This window comes from Seriola aureovittata, chromosome 23, assembly GCF_021018895.1.
Source record: "Seriola aureovittata isolate HTS-2021-v1 ecotype China chromosome 23, ASM2101889v1, whole genome shotgun sequence".
In the NCBI taxonomy this organism is placed as follows: Eukaryota; Metazoa; Chordata; class Actinopteri; order Carangiformes; family Carangidae; genus Seriola; species Seriola aureovittata.
Genome location: NC_079386.1, coordinates 6,247,835 through 6,260,886, shown reverse-complemented (window position 1 = coordinate 6,260,886; position 13,052 = coordinate 6,247,835). Strand labels below are relative to the sequence as shown.

Genomic DNA, 13,052 nt, shown 5'->3' with positions numbered 1-13,052 from the left:
TGCAATCATGTGCTAATGTTTGACAGACACCTTAACACTGACAACATGCACAGGGCAGTGCATGTGATGATGCGAGACGCCTTTATTTCCTCCGCCAAGCATTGTGTTGCACCACCTCAGCAGGTGCATTATTTATATTGGTGGTATAATATTTGTGTTTCCTGGAAGCGTCAGTCATGTTGTGTTCGTGCCACATTGGAAGAAGTTAAAGGTTGACAGATTATTGCTACACCTTGGGAATCCTGGGAGAAGTTTTAATCCATGAATTTAAATTTTTAAAGATGACACAGGGCTGATTTCAGGATTTTTTGGTTGCTCTTAATTATGCTACAATATCCAATATGACATGCATGTGACATAACTGTAATACAGCCTGAAGGGATTCATGGGAGTGAAAGCCAAAGTGCAGTTAATAATCATGGGATTAGTTTTCTCTTTACAGAGATAAAAAAAAAAAAAAAAAAAAATACAGAATTGATTTCAGATTCTTATTGGTCTTGTTTTTTTCTTGTGATGGCCTGAGAACAAAAGCTACTCCTTCACTTCTTTTTGTTCATTTCTTCTTTTCACTCATCTTGTCCCCTGTGCTCTGCTTGCTTAAGGGCTTACGGACACAAATATGAGGAGGGAGACTGAAGGACACAATGAGCAAAGTTTAGGATAAAATGACATTAAACAAAAGTCTTGCTTTTCTTATCACCGTATCTATAATTCCACAGTGTGTATCTATTATGGAAAAAAATGGTTGGAGGACAGCAGGGAGACATTTAGGCCTGATAAAATCTATTATATCCTAAACTATTTCAGTTATAAAAGCAGCTGAAAATGACCCTTCAGGTTCTTTTCAATTCATTCACCTTCGATGTGGTGGGAGGCTGCCACTCTGGTGAATGCTTTTGCCTACTGCTAAATTCAAACTAAACGATGTTAGCCTTGATTTTCCACTTGCTGACAAGTTTGTGGGCAAATCATTGTTCACTGACTTTGGGGAAACCTCTGGGAGGAGTTGTGCAATTTTCACTGCTGCCCAATCCATCCTCTCACCCGTATTGCTTTTTTTCTTTTTCTTTCATTCCTTGTTTTTTATCTCAGCGGCGAGAGAAGAAGAAACACAACTCTATCACATGCTTGGTTACACGTCATTCCCTGAGTAACATTAAACATATTTACATGACAAATAAACATTTACTTGTTGTTTCTCTTGGGAGCAAATCACAACAGTCTAAAGGCTCCCAATTACAGGAGAACATGTTGCCTCCCTTCCTGTTGCTGGAGATGCTGGGGATTGAACCCAGGACCTCATACATGCGAAGCATGCGCTCTACCACTGAGCTACATCCCCTGTTCTTAACACATTTACTGCTCCGTGTTCCACCCCCACTCCATGCTCTCTGCTTCTCCGTCTTTCTTCAGTCTCAACCCCCTTCTCCTCACCGCCTTCATTTTGTGTGTTTGCTGAAGGAAAGGGCTTGTGGGGACAAAGAGAAGATCGGGAATGATGAAGATACAAACAGGTGATGCAACCAAAGATTATCATGAAATTATATTACATTAAACCTGTGCTTCATATTACATTTATCAAACCACAGTGCATCTGTTGTATAAAAAGAAACCACTGGGGTGAGCTAACCGTGATGAAGGTTACTGCAGACACAAATTCATGTGGATTTCATGTTGTCATTTTCTTTGATAAAGCATCTGATTGTTTCCCATTCATTCTTTATGTGGGAAGTGGAAAGATGTTTGGTTAATATTTCTTAGTAAAACAGACTTTAACATAATGTATCTGATAGTATTGTGTGAGCCAAAGGTGGACTTTACATTGTAGATAAGAGGTGGAGATGCTGGGGATTGAACCCAGGGCCTCATACATGCAAAGCATGCACTCTACCACTGAGCTACATCCCCACTGTTTCACACCACTGCTGCCTTTAATCGTTGAACAAGCGGTGGTATGAATCTCATCACCTTTCATAGCATGATTAATGAAGCTGTCCCTGATTATTGAAGACCAACACATGTAGCGGGATATGACACTCAATTCATATTCATATTTGTGCTGTTCACACACCTTCTGCTGTCATGTTACAAAAAACTAGTGTGTTCAATCTGCTGAATGGGAGACAAGCTAATCAGGTTGAAGGCTGTTACAGTCCAAAAGTATTGTGAATTTAAAGTTGTAATTTTCTCTAAAAGAGGAGCCGGTTCATTTGCCCGCATCTGCAAGGTTACAGCAGACCTTTTGTTGAAAGCCTTAATGTAAAGTGACCTTCTACATTCAGTATTTTGTGGTCTTATGTGACCCACAGAAAAGTATCATCTTAGACAAGCTATTGGGGATTGACTTTATGCACAAAGCTACATCTCCTATACTGGAAGATAAAGAAATTGCATTATAATACATCCTTTGTTCAAAGCCGGAGTCCAGGTGATCCATCATATATTATATTTATCCACACACATATGTATGAAATATGATGGATTCATTTCATGCACTTAATAAACTTCCCTGTGGCAGATTAAAATGTCTGTGTAACTTGAATAACCTGGACAAAAACACCCACAGTCATGGATCATTTGTGTGGAATGAAGCTAATGAAATGCTTGAAGTGAGTGTCTCCAGTCTCACCTGGGCTCAGAACAACGATTCAGAGCCACAGCCTGAATCCCTTCCACAATAAAACAGCAGAGTCCATTGTTAGGGATTAGTGGAAAAAGGTTTTGGGCTGTTTGTTCCATTTCCTCCTCAGCAGAGGTGAGGGATGGGGGGTAAATCAGTTGGCAACAACCCAGCTGCGATGCAAACACAAGTAGTGGATCTCACACAGGGTGGGGATTGACTCCAAGCTTGCCTGGTAACCTGTTTTAGTCAGACATCGTAGGTCAAATGCACACATTCTGCACAGGATTTCTGCTCTGTGTTTTTATATTCCTTTAGATTGACAGCTTGATTAATAAATTTAGACAGACAGTTGGAGGGAGAGGGAAGTGTGCGCAGATGCAGCATGGGAGGTGGAAAGCATGGTGGGGCAAGGGAGGTTAGAAGATGTAGAGAGAGAGAGAAAGAGAGAGAGAGAGAGAGAGAGAGAGAGATGGAGACAGAAAACCAGGGTGTACAGCATCTTGGGTTTAATTAGGGAAATGAAAGCTGTTAGCTAAATGAGGTTTTCTGTGTGTGAGAGTAGCCTGTCTGCTCTTTAGGGCAAAAGCCCCCATCCATTTGTGAACCCCCCCCCCCTCACACACACACACAAAAACACACAACCAATAAGTACGGGAACAGAATTAAAAAGCATGACTGCATGAATCACTTACCCAGAAAATAGACCACTCACAGATTTGCTAGATTTAATGCAGAGACTTCACAACAAACAGTCTTTTTCAACAAAGTCACTGCTCCTCTATTCTGCCCTGATGTCCAAGAACAAGGTCAATGTCACATGTGTGTGTGTGTGTGTGTGTGCATGTGTGCGCGTGTGTGCGTGGGTGTATGTGTGTGGGTGTATGTGTGTGCGTGTGTGTGTGTGTTTGTGTGTGTGTGTGTGTGTGTGTGTATGTGTGTGTTTGTGTGGCCTAAAGCTGATCAAGGAGCAGCTCACTCAGTGATTCTGTGCCATATAATTACATTTACTGGAGGAGGTGGCTTGTCAGTTTCTCTCCAGCTCTTTCCTCTGTCTGATTTTCTTTTCTGTCATAACCCCCACCCCCTACCCAGCTTCAACCAGTGGTCCCCAACCATTAGTCACACACACACACATTCATACATACACACATGCTTGCAATCACACATGAAAAACCTTTGGCCTAACCCGTGTCTGGTTTAGTCCGACGCACAAAATTGTTTCAAACATGTGCGCACATGTATGCAAGCGTGCACACACATACTGTACACACAGAAAAGACACATTTACAGACTTGTGACAATGCATAAACAGGCATGAACACTGAACACACACATTAACCAAGGGAGTGCAGGGTCATGGATTGCAGCTTCCTTACATCAGGGTCTGAATATTAATGTGCAGGGACAGATAAGCAGCCGTGGCAATCCCTTTAAGGCCATACTCCTCACTGGTTGGTGCTTCTGGTTAATTTATGCCAATCTGAACAGCCAATTTATGCAAATGTTGTGCTTCAATTTGAACCAGTGTGTGCGGAGTGGTTTGAAGGCCTCAATCAATCTGACTGTGTCGGTGCATCTGGCTTTGTCTTTGTGCCTGCTTATCTTGTTTACTGATATCTGGAGGAAACCTGCTTTTGGTTGTAATTCCCATTTACTGCAACTATTTTCTCATGCAATTCAATTTGTTCAAGGGTCTGGGTTAGGAATCAGCTATTTTAGTACTTGCTTACTTCACCTGTCCAGAAGGGGGCAGCAGTGTCTTTGGTTCAATGGATTTCTACCAAAGACACTCCCACTTCCTGAATTTAAATTTCCTCCCAGACGTTCAGGAGTTAATCTCAACAGTAACTGACCCAGACGTGGATGTGGACCTCCGCGCTGACACTGATAAATATGCTCGCCACCCTAGAAGTCACGGGTGAAGGCAGGGTGGGGTTTGCTCAAGTGCCCACAGCTCCAACGGCTGCTGCAGCCGCTGCAAATGAAGACATCTATTGTGATAGTGAGTGATGCTTCGTCATTCAAAAGTCATCGGCCGCGTAAAGATGAGACACGCACAGTGTGAGCTTAATCGGGCTTGATGAGAGACGGCGCCGCTCACTTCTTAGCTCCATTTGGCTTTTTCTTTATCGTCTCTCCCTCACCTCTGACCCCTTCTCCTCCTCCTTCTTCCCCCTCTTCATCTACCAAATCCTTTAATCCAAGCTCCACTGTGACCCCTCCCTTTTGTCCAAGAGTTGGGGTACATGTCTGCACCCCCGCCCCGTGAAATTAGCCGTTCAGCAGTGCCAGCCGTGGCGCTGTCCCTCCAGGGAGAAGGAGGGAGGAAACGGGAAAGCAAGTGTACATGTTTTCAGTGTTGGAGTGGTGGCTGCTGTACAATTATTCAAAAAAAAAAAAGAAGAAAAAGACAAATATTCAAATTACAAATCAGGCATGAGCAATTTCTAGGAGGGTGCAGTTTATTGCTTTTCAAATAACTATGTGTCATTACTTGCTTAAATCACAGGGCTTCATCTTTATGAGGCACATGGCAGAAAACACCCTCTCTGGGGATTATTAGTGTGTTTAAGGCCTGGAGACCATTGACCTCACAACTACTATTTAATCATCTTTACTTTGGAGGCTCCGCCCCCTCCCGATGCAGATGACTGACAGGTGGATTAATAAAACGATAACAGTTTAGAGGAGGAGAGAGACCTTTACACGGCTATTCTGAATGAAAATGGCTTCATTATGTTAAACAGGCGTTATATATTTTAGCTACTGTACTTTTTGTTCATAGTTACTGGAGGAGTTTAAGATAAACACAAAGCTTGTGCTACAGAAAATGGACCAGACTCAGTGAATAGCTCCCTAAGCTTAACATGTCCTATGATAACTATTAATTTAGCTATACAGACTAATGAGCAGTGATAACTAACATGTCTTTGGGGTCATCAGGTGGGAACCTCCTTTCACCAGTGTTTTGTCTAGTTGGTCCCACGACACCTCCAGGAGGCTAGACAGTGATCACTGGCGTCCCAGAGTCACTCCCCTAATGCCAGCCATCACTGCTCCTCACACCACCATTTTCTTTATCTTGCCTATGCTACCACAAACAACACCATCATCAACTCTGACAAAACACACTAGCAGATTCAGCAAACAAACTCCCCTAAACAGTTGGAGAAAGTGGCGGCCATTTTGAAGGAGGCAGAGAAGTAAATTGGACTATGATTTAAATATTCCATAGTGAGTGCTAAGTCCTTCCCCTCTTCAGGTGGAGTTTCTGAATTGGCTTCATTATTTCAGCGATGATTATAAATGGAAGGTCATTCAGTTGAGTCTGGGGAAAACCTTGGGTAAAACATTTGATCAGACTTAATGGCTGATCCTATTCAGGGTTGAGGGGACATATTAAACAGCTTATATCACACATTACAACCCAACACATGCTGGATTTTTGGGCCAATACTGATATTATATTACTGATGTATTTGAGAGTTTTAGTTTAGTTTTCTTAAAATTAAACATTCATAACACAAAGACACACATGCAGCTCTACGGGAGGATATTATGACAGTGAGGCCATTATCTTACTCTTCGAAAACGCCATACGGGTCTTTTCTGCACCTGTCCCCATTCTCACCTGTTTACTCTCGCGCTGCCTTCTCCGGAGGGCGGGGCCCGAGACTGTCGGCTCTTACACTCAGCGCTCGAGCTGTACAGCAGCAGCAGCACATCCTCGAGCCGGTCGCAATCCACTATATCGCCTCACCGACACAGCGCGCGCTCGGGATTTCTTTTTTTGTTTGTTTCGGTGTTTTAAATGTAATTTTCTTGCTTTAATTTTCTTCGATAATTTAAAAGTGAAGACGGGCGGAGGTTTGTTTATACCGGCGGGACAGGCTCAGCGACTTCAGCGAGTGGGGCTTCAGTTGATTACAGCCCACGACACAGGACATTATTCCTGCACTGGAGGACGCTACTTTTGGATTACTTTGACTCACAGTTTGTGACCGGAAAACACCACAAACATCACTAAAATACATGATCTCATGGTTTCCAGCATGTCGCTTTTCTCTAGTGGATAATCCAACCCTCAGTTGCGCTGTGCGCTTTGTGCAGACTGTAGCTTCGAGGAAAGAGTAACCTGTAACCGAATAACAGAATAAAAAACATTTAAGATTTTTGCATTTCTGCATTTAAACACAGTTACCCCAACTTACCCCTCATTGTGTTAGACCGAGCCCTGCGCCCCTCAGAGAAACCCTGAAGCCAAGATCAGGATCAGGATGCATCTCAGCTGAAACCACGAGTCCGGGACTTTGGTGTTGAAATCAGATCGGACGGACCTCCACCCTCCCCTCCTGGACCTGGACAGCAGCCGAATCAGGATGACTCCTGACGGTGCCATGTTGATCCTGCTCCCGGTCCTGTGCCTGTTCTCTGGAGCCTCCTGGGCAGCGACTCTGGGCGGACAGGAAGGCGACTACAACCGGGAAGGTGGCTGAGAGTGTTTTTTTTTTTTTTTTTAATAGATAAAGCTAATTTTAAAAATCTTCAATTGGATGGGCTGTATTATGAGTTTGCAAATAATGTATGCAATTAAAAAGGTGTTATAGGTGGATTCACAATCCACATCATCCTTATTGATGATGCTGATTACAGGTTTGATACCTGTAATCAGCATCATCAACGTTATCAACAATCACTCATGTGGCTGGAGCAACACCTGCAACTTTAATGTAGTTTGCATGTTGTCTGACGTTATTCAACCATAAGCAAAACCGATGCCCAAAATGATGCATGATGTGTATTGGCAGTACTTGGTACAAAACCCCATTTAACCCAAAGTTAAACCTGCATTTGTGTCGCAACCTCTGCTCTGCGCTGCTGCTGCTTTTACGCACTGAGAGCGCGGTGCCAAAGGGCTGCCTTGTGCCTTTATTGTGGCTTGATAAATGGTGATGCTGGCGAACCAAGCAGGTGCCAGACTTGTTCTCTGACCTCAACGCCAACAACAAGTGCACAGACTGGGCAGAAACACCGGGCTGCTGGTTGATCCAGACACGTAGCAGCTTTCAGATTTAAAGGAACAGTTCAGTCAAATGCGCTTCCCGCTGGAGGGATTGATCCGTCTAGGGAATTTGTCTTTTCATTTGTTCTGGTCTGGAGAAGGCAGAGGTCAGGATCAGCGGCTGTGTAAGCTGGTAGTGATTCAGCATCTTGCTCTGGGACACTTGAGCAGAGTGGATGCAGGGGCTTAAATAGGTTTGGATTGCAAAACTCTAAAATGACCACTTTTTAAAATGAAAGGTGGCTGTGTGTGCATCACATTCACAACCATATCCGAAATGTGAAGTGGGAAAATGATGAAGAGAGAGAGAGAGAGAGGGAACCCGACACAGAATTTGGATGGCTGTAAGCCGGAGTGAATGGAAGACAAGCTCGGCTCTCTAACAAGCTGCCTCTTTGTGCCGTGACCATCAGGGTCAGCAGCACAGACTCGCCAGCCTTCCTGTTTTCTGCAAACTGACTGACAGTTAAAATGGAAAACATAAAATGAGAGGAGACATCCATCACAACAAAATAATAAGAGGCTTATGGGGCAATAGTCATACAGAGCTATTTTGTTACCCTCTGGAGATTGGATTGCAGTCTGTATGAGCGTGTCTGGGTCCCTCTATTTGTCCATGTTTTGAATGTATTCTCTTTGTCTGCAGGGAAATAAGTATCTGTGCAATCTCCCCATTTGACCCTGTTGTTTGTTCCTCCTGTATATTTTTCTTCTTTCATTCTCCTTTCAGTATTTTGTGTCTGATTATTTGCTCTCGGTGCGTTCTCTCCCTCTCCACCATGTGATGGTGTTTACACACAGATGCAGTGAGGAGGAAAGATTTAGAGGTTGCGTCACCGTGTATCCATTGACCATCAGCCCGGACTCCAGTCACCTGACTGTTTTAATGGGCTTTGCTCTACGGCTGCACTCTGCACCAGATCTTATTGTGCTTTAACCCTTTGCATTTCCATGGCTGACCTATATGTTAACACAGTGCTTACATCTGACAGTTCCTGCTTGCTGTTGATTCAGGCTCAAATGCTGAATGAATGCAGTGTTTGTAAGTTAGGTCTCTGTTTCTGTGTGTCATTACGCAACAGTGGCCTGTGGCACGCTGGCCCCACAACAAATACAGTCGGAGCGAGTGCCAACACACAGCAGTGAGAGAGAGAGAGAGGGAAACATGCAGATATGACGCCCCACAGAGCAGCTCTCCTCATCCTCACAAAAAAAATGTAGATTAAGAAATGCATCAATATTTTATTTCATGTAGCATCATTGTTATTCTGTCAGATCAGATGCATCAAAGGTTGGTTGCTAAGTGCAAACATTCATGACTCTTACCCTGATTAAAGTCACAGCAACCAGTTAAGTTAAAAGTAGTTGACATCCTCAGCAGGGTGTGTGTGTGTGTTTGCTCGCATGTGTGTTATGATAACTGAAGAGAGACTCTTATGTAAGACAGTGTAGTTGTTATAAGCAACTGGTCAGGTGATATGTGTGTGTGTTTGTGTTGTGCTTGGTTTGCATGTACAGTAACAGTCCAGGTGGCTTTGTGCACAGAGCGCTGAAGCTAATGGAAACTGCTGTCGGATGCAGTTCTGCTGTATCCGCCTCTAGATACCGTCTGACATCAGGAGCAATATGTTGCTCCGGGAGTGATATGAAAGTCAGTCTGGTCCATATGATCTATGTGTCATCAGAACGATGAGTTATGACACATCTGTATCTGTTGTACTTGTAAGTTGTGTTCATATGAACTGGTGCTGTGGCTAATTAGACGGATGTGGAATTGTTCAAACTCTCTGGTTAACGGTTTGGGGAAAAGTCATAAAGCTGTTTGGCTTAAATTACACACTGCATAACGATGTTGCCATCAGAGTGTGGGATTTTCATTTAAAGAAAAACAAGCCTGTGTAGCTGGTCATGATAATTTAACATTTAACTTAAAAAAACATCAAAACATATTCATTAAGTACACATCTGTATTTAGGCATGTGGGTAAAGTAAAGAAAGACTTATGTTAAAGTTTAAGATACACAGGAGTGTTGATATAATTTCTAAAACACCAGACTTTACATTGTGTTTATGTGTGTGTGTGTTGTGATGGGATCAGAGAGCGGCCCCTCTGCCAGCTCCAGTCAGTTTCAGTGGCCTAGCAGCCGTTTTAATGCTCCTCACATGAAACTCATTAGGGTGTCGGCACAGGAGGGAGGGCCCGGCTCCTGGCGCTGCACCCGCTGTATGGATCGGGGTCCCTTTTTATAGTGGAGGAGAGAGGAGCTACGTCTGCTTTGATTAGCTTGGTTAGTCGCAAACTATGCAGGTACTGTATATAAGCAGTGTGCTGCTCTTCAGCCCACCCAGTGTCCACCTGCCTGCTCACCAAAACCTTTCTCTTTGTTTGTAGTCAACAGCAGCTTAACAGAATCTCTATTCAAACGTTCCTCACTCCGGTAGCTCTCAAGGATAGAAGATTTATTACTCCATTGTAGTTTTCTGTTTTAGTGCCAACATTTGCACTTGGCTAGCGGTGAACTATGTCTGTGTGTGTGGGCGGATGGGAGTCCAGTATAAGAAAGATTATCAAAGCCTGAAAAACACAGGGACTGCCTTGATTTCACTACACACTGTTGAGGGAGGGGTGGGGCCCGAGACTCATTGTATTTGTGGTTTGGTCTTGTCTGTGCTTTTCATGAATTTCACAAAAAAAAAAAACAGTTGATTCACACTAAAAATGACACGAGTGAGGACACGTCCACCTCACACCCATGAGTGTGAAAAGTGCAAACGTTGCCAACGTTTTTGGCCACAGAGCTGAAATGAATTCCACAATTCAGTTGTATTTCCTCTGCTGCTCCTCTCCCGGTTCTGCCGTGGTTCTGCCGTGGTTCCGCCGCGGTGTTTCATTAAGGAGGTTTGTGTCTAACACGGCTTGGAGTCTGGAGATGGAATGCAGTTAGCATATGATGGCCTAAACAAAAGTCACAGTCAGACGGCTTTTAGAAGAGCTCCTCCGCCCATTTTCCTTGAAAGCTGATTTTGATTTCATAAAAATGTGTTCGTTATTTTACACAGTGGAGCCCACAGTTTTCTGGACGCCACTGTTATATGGTCATTCAAGCTCGAGGACCCCATTTTCCTGGGTGGACTCATGCATGCTGTTGTTGGAAAACGGGGTCATACATCAGGCGACATGTGTTGTTTAGTTGTCTGGTTTTGTCCAAATGTGCAAGAATTCCCATTTTTCTGTTTTCATATCAGAAACATGTCTGGGGATTTGTCCAGGAAGAGTGTAACCACTTGACTGTCTGTGAGAATACATATGGACTACAGTAGATCATGTGTTTGGGTTGAGGCTGCATTGTTGTCTCCCACCGGGGAATATGAAGCGGTTATGCAAAGACAAGAGAAGGAGTCTTTCTTCCCTCTCTTTCTTTGTTAATCTTCTCCGGCCCCTCATCTCTCTCCTTTCTTCTGAGTGTAGATGATGATGGGGCCTGGTGGAGCTGAGTGGTGCCATGGGAATGAGTAAAGGCATCAGAAATGCTTTCAGTGCTTCTTTTAGTTTTGTCTGATAAGCCCTAGGTCTTTGTGGGGCTGTGGCATGGAAAACTGTGTTCATTTATAACCCTCCTTCCTCCATCCTCCTCTTCATCTCTCTTCTCTTCAACACAAATACCACACCTGGTTAGAGGCTTTCCCTCCTGGCTTATGTGGTTATTAGTCTCTGACTCCCAACTTAGCATCTGTTTCTGTTTCTTGTCTTTAGCTACATCTCTGTTTTATTTCTCTGCCTTTTACCCTCCTCTTTCTTCTCTTATTCTCTTTAATTCTTCCCATTTTCTTCCAAATCCTTAATTTTCTCGTTATCTTTGTTGCAAAGGTCAGAGAAACCATTTCCATTGACCTGTAAGCCTAGTAACATTACATTTGTTTTGAAGTGAGCTAGAGAATTTAATTGAACTGAAACCAAAAAGTGTTAAAAGTCAGCGAGAGGAAGTGAATAAAAGAGGGAGTGAAATCCCAGCTTCCATCAGCCACCTACAGAAAATACTCTCTCACTCCTTCATACGTTCGTCAGCAAAGTTCATTCGCTTCTCATACGCCTGAGCTCATAAAGCTCTCTCTATGAATTCTACGAATCTGAGGAGTACATTAGCAATGCACACGTACGTAGTCGTTGGAGCTCTCTCCCACGTTGTTTGTGAATGGTCAGCCCACACAGGCACTCCTGTGACTGCAGCCTGTCAGCGTAAAGGTCAAACTGAGTCAGATGTCAAAGGCCACACACACTCACACACTCACACACACACACACACACACACACACACACACACACACAAGTCGACGCAAGCAGATTCCGTTTGTCGCATTCCCGGAAAGATTTCATGATTGGGATTCTTGGTGACTTTTTTTTTTTTTTTTTTTGCTCCGCCCTGATTCTGCGTCTCTTCTTCCAGTACGTCTGTTCCCTCCCTTGAATGACTGCTGCAAACAGTTTGAACACAGGACGCTTGCGGGTCAGAGTCATGGTGGGCTGCTTTAGTGGAGGTGGGATGCCTGGAATTCTCCTTCATCTTCATTCATCCATTCATCCATTCCTCCTTCCAGCCTTGTTTCTCGCTCCCTCCTTCGTGAAAATCTCGTGAAATGTGCAGCGTCATGTCGTTGAGGCCGGTGGAGCATTCTGGAGATTGAGTCTTGAGGGGTTTAGTAGAGAGGGCGTTGAGCATTGAGTATGTATTACCTTCAGAGGGCTTTAGAACCAAAGATTGCTGCGTACAGCTGAAGCATAGACGATCAACTCATTGGCATTCACTCCTGCATTCTGCCCTCGTCTCTTTCCTCTCTCGCCCTCTGTTGCGTGAAAATCCCATCTGATAGAAAGTAAGTTGAAACCAATTATAATGCACAGAGAACTATTTTCGGCATTTAGACACATGGGGTAGCGTTTTATTTTTTCTGCCTCTTGTTCTGTTTAATTTCAAGTTGAAGTGACGCTTTATTTAATCAAACTTGGACAGTCCCGGAGGCATTATGAATTTAAAGTTTTACTTCGTGTGTTGAAATCTTGAATGAGTTTGAGGGCTGTCTCCTGCTGGTCATACTGCTGACTGTCGTCTGGGACCGTCATCAGTCATATTAAACGGTATTGATTTTATGGTTCACAAGCTGAAGGTGATGTGACGGAGAACGAGAAGGGGCAGAGGGAAGGTTGAATTTTAACTCTGTGAAAGAAAGAGGGATGAAAAGGATGGAAAGCAGGAGCGGAGAGGGGGACATGAAGAGGAACAGGAACTAGGAAATAAGAAAATTTAAATCAGATCTGATAAGCTTTTTGGGAAATGAGCCAGAAACGGAGAAAGAGAGACTCATTGATCC

General features: G+C 43.7%; 1 protein-coding gene and 2 non-coding genes across 3 annotated transcripts in view; 1 reads left to right on the top strand and 2 right to left on the bottom strand.

Annotated features, from left to right (window-relative positions):
* Nucleotides 1-1,270: 1,270 nt before the first annotated feature.
* trnaa-cgc (transfer RNA alanine (anticodon CGC)) lies at nucleotides 1,271-1,342 on the bottom strand. The gene has a single exon. It is a non-coding gene; the product is annotated as a tRNA-Ala (tRNA).
* A 494-nt stretch (nucleotides 1,343-1,836) lies between these two features.
* On the bottom strand, nucleotides 1,837-1,908 carry trnaa-ugc (transfer RNA alanine (anticodon UGC)). Its single transcript has one exon. It is a non-coding gene; the product is annotated as a tRNA-Ala (tRNA).
* Nucleotides 1,909-6,307: 4,399 nt separating this feature from the next.
* sema4f (sema domain, immunoglobulin domain (Ig), transmembrane domain (TM) and short cytoplasmic domain, (semaphorin) 4F) overlaps nucleotides 6,308-13,052 on the top strand; it is a 55,537-nt gene continuing 48,792 nt past the window's right edge. The window contains exon 1 of the mRNA XM_056369333.1: nucleotides 6,308-7,111. Coding sequence (XP_056225308.1) covers nucleotides 7,003-7,111 — 109 coding nt within the window. The 5' untranslated portion in view covers nucleotides 6,308-7,002. The remainder of the gene's footprint in view (nucleotides 7,112-13,052) is intronic.